General features: G+C 39.3%; 1 protein-coding gene across 2 annotated transcripts in view; it reads left to right on the plus strand.

The window, feature by feature from the left end:
• The window catches only part of G3BP1 (G3BP stress granule assembly factor 1), a 29,743-nt gene extending 24,579 nt beyond the window's left edge, over window positions 1–5,164 (plus strand). Inside the window, exons 8-12 of one of the 2 annotated variants that reach the window (XM_063120889.1) lie at window positions 478–579; window positions 1,681–1,792; window positions 2,301–2,426; window positions 2,524–2,654; window positions 3,657–5,164. In XM_063120889.1, the coding sequence (XP_062976959.1) occupies window positions 478–579; window positions 1,681–1,792; window positions 2,301–2,426; window positions 2,524–2,654; window positions 3,657–3,863 (678 nt within the window). In that variant the 3' untranslated portion in view covers window positions 3,864–5,164. The remainder of the gene's footprint in view (window positions 1–477; window positions 580–1,680; window positions 1,793–2,300; window positions 2,427–2,523; window positions 2,655–3,656) is intronic. The other variant, XM_063120891.1, reaches the window with a different exon arrangement.
• Window positions 5,165–9,181: the final 4,017 nt, after the last annotated feature.

Below are 9,181 nucleotides of genomic sequence, written 5' to 3' on the forward strand. Positions count from 1 at the left end.
TGTTCCTCATAATTGTTCTGTATAGCATAAACCCTGAAAGAGTAGGCTTGGCCATTAGACATCCTGTAGGCAAAAACTAAGCTTGGCATAGTGATAGTATCTGCAGCTATTAACCAATTTACTGGATTTAGAATGGTGACTTTTATCCACATCTTTTGAATTATCTAATATATGGGTTTAGGAATGGCTACTCTTGTAATAGCCAAAACGAATTACGTTGGAGCACATTGTTTGATTCTCAGCTCATGAAAGGAAACTGCTTGATGTTTAGTGAAGGGTAATTCTAAATGATGAAGAGAAAAGCATTAAATACTATTCATATAAATGGTCTATAACATTCATAAACATGGCACTTGTGGAATTATTGGAGGAAAGATGACATGAAATTGTATGTGTTAGAGGAACTTTGCATAGTTTTGAACAGTGTAGACATCTGGAGTTATTAATTAATGCTGAAATATTGTTTGTTCCTGTCAGACGTCATCATGGGCATCTGTAACTAGTAAGAATCTACCACCCAGTGGTGCTGTTCCAGTATCAGGCATACCACCTCATGTTGTCAAATTACCTGCATCACAGGTAGGAATGTCTTATTAACTTGTGAATGAACTTGGGCAAGGGTCAACAGCTATGGTATAGAATTCAAATTAATTACAGCAATGGTATTTCTAGCACTAGATAATAATTTTTACCATATGCTCAGCTTTTATGGGGATCCAATAACCTCTTCCTCAGTTAGAACATCTGTTGCTGGAGAAATTGCATTGTCTTTGAAAAATGTAATTTGGGAAGTGGTTCACCAAATAGTATGTCAGTTATATTTTGGCATGCTGTGTGTATTACACTTGCATGATGAAGGCTGTAGCCCACAAAAGCTTATGGCATAATAGATTTGAGAGTTCTTTAGGTGCCACAAGACTCTCGACTTACAGTTGCATGTGTCAGGCTTGGTTCGTGCTGATGATATTACTCATGGCCAGTGATGCTAGTGCCCAAATGATTCTGAGAAACTCTCTTTAAAACTTCAATAACACTTTAATTTTTTTTTACTATATTGATATACTGGTCAAAAAATTCACGGGACAGCTTATGACATATAAAACACAATACATTTTTTAAAGGGTGGCAACAACAAAAACTACTGTTATCAGGCTCTTTCTGAAGGAGGGGAGCCTGTTGGAGGAATATAGATTGGGCATTCCTGAGGCAGATGTACCAGGACTGAGAAGGCCCTGTTTCTAATTCTGTGCTGGGAATATAATCTATCTCCCAGCCATCTCTGCCATAATACATCCTAAGCTTTGGTCATTTGGTTCTGGCCAGGTGCCACCCTCAAAATTTTTATTCACACAATTTTGTTCACACATTGGGCCAGAAAGATTAAAATAAAACAACATGCTGTCACTATCACAGGAGAGAGGTGGGGGAATACCATAGGAAGCAAACACCTTTCCTCTTCATTCTACCAGTCCAGATTGACTCCTTGTATCTTCAGATTCAAAAGGAAAGACTAGTTTAAGTGTTCCATTCTGGCCTTTGAACACATCCACACACACACACACACACACACACACACACACACACGGGTTCCTAGGTTTAAAATGGTTAGGGACTGAGGATGTTGAGATACAGCTTTGCCTGGCTTCTGCACATCATATTTGTGCTGGTACATTTTTGCAGCCCCGTCCTGAATCTAAGCCTGAATCCCAGACTCCACCACAGAGGCCTCAGCGGGACCAGAGGGTGAGGGAACAACGGACAAACATCCCCCCACAAAGAGGCCCTAGACCAAGTAAGAAAAGCTAAAACATCTTACTTTGCCTCATTATGTAGGAATTGGGTTTACTTGGCAATACCATGTAGTTACTAAAGTTGACTCTTTAAACAGGAAAAAGTCACGTATTCCAACTTCTATTGGAAGTTCTATTCAGTGATCAATTCTATGCTATAAGGGGGTGTCTTTACAGTTGGGAAGGATTTGGGACGAAGCTAAACCAGAAGCTTTGATATCTGAAGTGCCACCATTAATTCTTATATGGACACTTCATTCTACTTTAAGCACTTTGCTAAGAGACCCATTGTGTATTAATGGCTTGGGTTTTTCAATGGGAAGGGCAAATTGTTCAGTTCTTGTATTTTATTTGAAGCTTTAATTATCTAATGACTTCGGCAACTTTTACAGCAGGCGGAGCTTATGAAAGTGCTTGTAGAAAGTAAAATGTGCTCTTCTTTTGTGTTGTTCAAAATCATTAATGAGACTCCTGCAGCAGATTTTATCTCTGCGTATTTTTAATTTTAAGTGCGGGAAGGAGAACAAGGCGACATCGAAACTAGACGGATTGTGAGGTACCCAGACAGTCACCAGCTCTTTGTTGGGAACCTCCCTCATGATGTGGATAAATCAGAACTAAAGGACTTCTTCCAAAGTAAGTTATGAACATTGCTTTCCTACTGGTGGGGCTTTGGGATTGTGTCCAAAAGTACATGCCTAATTCCGCAGAGCAGTCTAATGTGTGATCAAAGAACTTGGAAATTCTCTTGCAGGTTATGGGAATGTTGTGGAACTACGCATCAACAGTGGAGGAAAGCTCCCTAACTTTGGATTTGTGGTTTTTGATGATCCAGAACCTGTTCAGAAGATCCTTGGCAATAGGGTAAATTAAGCTCAAATGGATATTTAAGTGATATGGATTGCGTTGAAGGGTACTAAAATCTGTTCTTTTGAAATAAAGCGGGAATTTCTTGCCTTAAAACACCACCAAGCTTTAAAATGCGCTCTGTTTTAAGATTGGGGTGGGTGGGTGACTGCTGAATTGGAACTGGTAAACAAGTGTTGGTACATGTCTTGGGCATCTTGGCTAGATTACAGCATTAACTTGTAGTGATCATTCAAAATAGTTATTAGATGCTGCTGTAAAACTCAGGGTGCAGGAAAGGGCAGCTAAAATGATCAAGGGGCTGGAGCAACTCCTCTATGAGGAAAGATTACAAAGTTTGGGGCTTTTTAGCTTAGAAAAAAAGTTAAGTAATGGGGGGGACATGATTGAGGTGCAGAAAATTATGTGTGGTGTGAAGAATGGATAGGGAGAATTTTTCTCTCATATTACTAGAATGGGGTGGGGGGCATCCATTGAAGCTAAATGATGGGAGATTCAGGATAGGCAACAATTAACACAGTATATAATCAAAACTGTTGAATTCATTACTGCAAGATGTAGGGGTGATTTAAAAGGGGATTCGACAAATTTTTTGAATATAAGTATTATCAATGGCTACCAGTCATAAGGACTATATATTCCCTCCACTATCAAAAGCAGTATGCTTCTGAATAGCAATTGCTTGAGAATACTAGCAGGAAGGTGCTATTACATTCATAACCTATTTGTGGGCGTCCCATAGGCATTGGGGCTGGCTGTGGAGAGAATAGAATGCGGGACTAGAAAGGCTTTGGTCTGATGCAGCAGAGCTCTTACGTTCTTAATTTTTAAGTTAAATGCAAATTTTTAAAATGTAATTTAAAAAACAATGAAAAGGGGAGATGAAACACCACAGGACAACTGACCATATTTTGGAGAATTACATGGAGCATGAAGTGGTTTTTATGAGTGCCTTTCATATCTACTTATTTATGTCAGTTTACCACTTTTCTCTTGCAGCCAATAATGTTCAGAGGAGAAGTGCGTTTGAATGTGGAAGAGAAAAAAACGCGAGCAGCCAGGGAGGGTGACCGTCGAGACAACAGACCCCGTGGGCCTGGTGGCACCCGTGGGGGGCTGGGAGGCGGGATTCGAGGGCCTCCACGTGGAGGGATGTCTCAGAAACCAGGATTTGGCACTGGAAGGGGCATCGGGCAACGCCAGTGATTAATGGATGACATGATGAGACAAACCCTTCTTCCTGCAGATTTGTGAATTTCAGCCTTGGGTATCTTGGAATGTGGCCCTACCCTGTTATAGACTGCTACGTTTGATACTATTTTGGCCCATTTTGTTTGTGTTTGGTTTCGTGATTTTTTTTTCCTAGTCCTTGTCCCAGATTCCAGCTTTGTGGAACAATATTTCAGGAAAACGTGGATTTTAAAAAGAAAAGAACTGAATCCTTGCTTGCTGCAGACATATGGACTGGAATTTTTTTTATTTTTGGTACCAGTGGTTTTTCCTAATGGAATGTGTGGCGCTTTTTTCTTTTTTCTTACTGAAATGGGGTGCGCTTCAGTCAGTGGAATTATCCTTTTCAGCTGCATGTGTTCAGGAGCCTGTAGGAAAACCTAGCACGTGACAAACATTTCAAGGGCAGGGAAATTTGTTTATTCTTTGGGAGGTGGGGTCATACGACCTATTCAACCCCGGTCTGGAGATGTTGCCGCTCGAAAATCGACATTACCCTTTTTTCTGTGGCGCTGTAAAAGTGGAATAAAGGGTATGCATAGAATGTTTTCTTTTGGTACATGATCACGAAAAGGAATTCTCACTACTGTTTTACCACTTACAAGGATTGTGGGATAGGTTTTAAATGTCTAGAACTTGACTCTTTAAAACACTCTTCCTGAACTTGTGAAATTTTTTTATTGAAATAGGGAAGTTTTTTCATGTTTAGTTTGTATTTGTATTAAAACGAAAACAAAATTGTTGTGCCTTCTATTTATCTCTCATTCCAGTCTTGGCAAATTGTTAAAAAAATAAAAAAAAGTCTAGATTTGCTTTATCCAGTTTTGGAGTACGTCGAAGTCTTTCAAGAGATGTTTGTTCTTCACCCCTCCTCATTGACATACATGTTTATACAGTTGCACGGTTTTGTTTTTCATAGCCTTATAGATTTGTGTAACACTTTATAATGCTTTTTGATGAGGTTCAGGGGCCCAACTATTGTATTGACATCACCATTAGCTCTGAAGTGAGTGCCTTCCACAGTTATGTGACTATAGGAAATGAAATCATAAATCTTTAACAGTATGCACATGTTCAGTTTTATGTAGTATGTTGCTGTGGTATTAATAGTCATCATAGGCTTTACAAGGCCATTCTAATAAGGGCAAAACTATGAAGCCCTAGTTCTGATATATCCATATTTCACTGCGATATATTCATGGTATTGGATAAGCTATGGGACATCTGTCTTTGCTGAATGTATATAAAACAAAAATAAAATACAGAACATCATTGCAGCTGTTGGAGTGCCTGATAGTCTTCTGCACTATATATTGAGAACAATGCACTGTGGTTGCTAAGGCCTCTGGATGAACAACTGCAGTGGCCAGTTTAGAAGCAGTCTGGCTCTGATGTAGACTAGAGTAGGAATGGATAAATAGATCAGTATTGTGGGCTGTGCTACTAAACTGTATTTATCAAAATTTGCCCATTTACATGAAGATGGTGACACAGTTGTGAAATGCTGCAACTGAAATAAGCCGTATTTGTATTATGCAGTCGATAATGTGAACAAATGCCAAACTTGAAAGAATTTAAGCCAATTTTGTTAAACCTCTTTTGAACCTTTTAGCTGTCTGTCAACTGTGTTTCAAACTTATATCTGTAACTAAAGGACTAGAATTTTTTAATATGGAAAATTGGGGTCCTTGTGTTTTGAATAAACCCAAAGGTTTGTTTAGATGATTTTATTATTTATAAAATTTATTAAAGGACAGATAATGAATGGCATTAGAGCAGATTCTTCTGGGCCATATAATGTGCCCAGAATATCAATAACAGGTAAGTAGTTTTGTCTACTTATTTATATTTATTTATTACATTTATATACCGCCCCACAGCTGAAGCTCTCTGGGCGTTTTGCAAAAGTTAAAAACAGTGCACATTAAAAATATACAAAATTTAAAACCATCAAAAACATTAAAAAAAAGTTACACATTTATGCGGATACGTGACTAGAACACATCTATTGATGTAAAGTCTTTTTAAACTTATCAGTATCATAAACTGGAATAGAACTGTTAATTACTGAGATACTGACAAGACCAAAGTAGTCTTGAAAATGTCACAGAACATCTTGATTTTCTTCCACCACAAAAGATTTATTTTTAACTTTAAAATATGGAAACTAGTTTTTTTTTTAGTTCTGCCCACTCATGGTAATTTACTGCTTGACCATGGTCGGGGGTCTAAACTTTTGGCTGGTGTTGGACAATCTCAAATGAGGTCAGGGACAGTTACCACTTCCAAGCTTAGAGCAAGAATCATTCTTGGAACAGGAGCTAAGCATGTAAACAAGCCCCAGCCTGAGAGGGGAGGTTGGGGCTCACTGTGTTTCCTAAGCAGTTCCAAGTGTCTTGTAAGCTGACCACCAGCACCCCTCCTATCACTAATCTGGAGTGGGCAGCTAGGGCAAGTCCCTGCCACTCCAGGTTCCAAGCTGCTTAAGGAGGCTAGGGCTTCGAGTACCTTGGGAGCAGCACACTAAAATAACCCCCGGCTTCTTCCTAATATTGTTGCTGGCGAGGAGGGTGGGGATTATTCCTTTAACTGTAAAAACCACAGTAGTGTGGATCCCCTCCAGTTCCAAGGTGGAGAGGAAGTCTGAGCTGCAGCATTAGGGCGGGGGGATGGGGAGAACATCACCATGGTTAGTGATGAACTTGTTGGATCCCTGGCCAATGTTATTCTGCAATTAATATAATTGGACATTAAATGCACAATGCTGTGTCCATCAGATTCTTTGGAGAGAGGGGGAACATATTTTTAGCTGCATAACATTGCATTCACCTTTATAAAAGGATTAAGTCTACTTGGTGCTGTGAGGGTTTAGGGCCAGAATGAGGAAACTTGTTTTATTTAAACTGTTTCCCCATAATAATACAGTTTAAACTCTTGCCTCATCTAATAAGACCGCCTTTGCTCGATCAAACACTTCTAAATAGAATTTTCATGATCCTTCCTATGGAAGTTCTAGGACAGAAAATTTTACATATTGGTCACAGTTTTTGTATTGGCAATATTTGGTAGATAGTTTACTGATAAGGCATTCAAAAATGTTTGCAAGCATTTCTGAACCAAAAAGCACAGTATTTTCAAAATGGAGTGAAAGAAGGCATACCAATAGTCAGTAGTAGGTGACATTTTTTCCAGCTGAGCAGATGGGAAAGTGCTTGCCCTCAGCCTTTAGGGCATATGTGGTGTTGCTTCTCTAACCCTGCTCCTGTCCCACGATACATGAAAGATCATGTAGCCCATTCAGGGGCTGTTTTTATTGCGCTGCTTTTCCTGCACACAACAGGAAATGGCGCATTCCTTTTTTTTTTAATTAAAAAAAGTTGAATTAAAAGGGGTCCACTTTATGATGGAAAACAGGCAAGAAGGAGTGGATGACATCATCTAAAGGATACATGAACATCTGTAAATGGGCAGTTATGAGTGCGATAAAACACTTATCTGACAATGCTCTGAGCCTAGGAATAGTTTGCAGTTAGGGTAACCAAGCTTTCTTCATGTCAGTATAATTTAGGTGGGGAAAGTAATTTTGTTGCTATTACTAATTAGGTAATTAGGAGTCAGAAATCATCCAGAGACCTACCTTCTGCCCAAGATTACTGGTTGGTTACTGGCCTCACCCTGCTGGCATAAGTGTGACTCAAGAGACTATTGAATTTCTCAATGTTCTCCCATTTCACCTACAAGGCTGAGTGGATACTATTCTAGGAGTTGCCTAATCACTTCCTGCTCAAGCTTTTAAAGTGTTGGTATTGAATAAGCTGTCCAGTATAGTACTTGTAATCCAGCTGTACTATTCTGAGTGGATAGTTACTGAAAATATACTTATAGTGAGGAAGAGTTGAAAACTTGTTCTTGTACACAAAGCTCTCATGTCACAGGACATCTATTATGCTAGTGTAGAAAATCCCATCAGCCAACGGAATGTGATCCAAATTGGTGAGAAGAAGCATTTGAAATACTTTGATATTTACACATGATCATGGATTAACAAATAACTCTTGGCTAAAAGTGCTTTAAAAAGGGTGGTAGTCAGCTAATACACTGTTTACTATAATTTTAAATATTAAAATCTAATAGACCTTGGGTTCACGAGGCAACTATTTTTTCTTAAAATGTTTGAGCTTTAGCTTTTTATAAGTTTTAAGTTTCTATCCCTCATGTAAAAAATTTCAGAACACGACAGCAGGATTTGCATCCCCAATGCAAAAGCCACAAGGCAAAAAACTCAACATGCATTGATCAGTTGTGTGACAGCTAGACTTCTTGTAGTGGTTATATTTGAGGAGCTTATGAGGCCAACCTTGCAATAAGAGGCCATGGGACCAGCATCCACAAGCGCAACATAGTGGGTCAGCCTGTGCTATGCAGGGGCATGAAGGACTCTAAATCTCTGCATGATCTAAGGCTGCATCTACGGCAGGTCTTGACCGGGTCCCAGCAGTGAGTCACAGACTGGCAACGTCCTGTTCTGAGAGTGGAAGGGGAAAAAAGTCCACACTCGTTTGGGTCTTCCTTCCTTTCAGTCTTTTCTGCCACTACATAGAAACCTTTAACTGCTGCCATGTTTTATTCTAAATAGTCTATTTATTAGTGTGTGTGTGCCTTTTAAATGAAAAATGAAATTAAAAAAATGAAATTATTTCTCGCCTTGCCTTGACCAACAAGCCTCAAAATTTTCTTGGTCTCAGTTATCAACATTAGGTAATGTGGTGATTGTCTATTAGACATGGGGTTAGGTGACCCTCCTCCCCCAAAAAGAGCTAACAAAATTTCAAATAACAAAGTTTAAATTTAACTGAATAAAAATGTCAGTAAGAAAAAGGTTTGAAATTTGAAGGGACATGCGCACTCCACAACACACACACAAGCAATAGGGTAAGACTGGGCTCCTATTTTATCCAGGCCCCTTCCAAGCTGTTATTGGTCCAGCTCTTTCAGTCAGTGCTCCAGCTCCTGCAAAGTCTCTGACTCTGTCTTTCCACTAGAACTCAGGCCTCCTTCCTTTATTTCTTTCTCTGACCGGGTTCGGATGATTGCGGGGGAAGAGGAGGGAAGTTATTGTGGACTTAAGTTGGTCGTAACTTAAGCCCCATTGATTTAATGGGTCTGCTCTAAGTAGGACTAAATCTGGATCCATCCCATATGTCTTTAGAAGGTTAGTATAGACTTTCTTATTCTAACCAGCTTTTAAAATCTGTTTGCTGGAGTTTGGGGTTTTGAATTGGCTTCTGACTGAG

This window comes from Elgaria multicarinata, chromosome 3 (genome assembly GCF_023053635.1).
Source record: "Elgaria multicarinata webbii isolate HBS135686 ecotype San Diego chromosome 3, rElgMul1.1.pri, whole genome shotgun sequence".
NCBI lineage: Eukaryota > Metazoa > Chordata > Lepidosauria > Squamata > Anguidae > Elgaria > Elgaria multicarinata.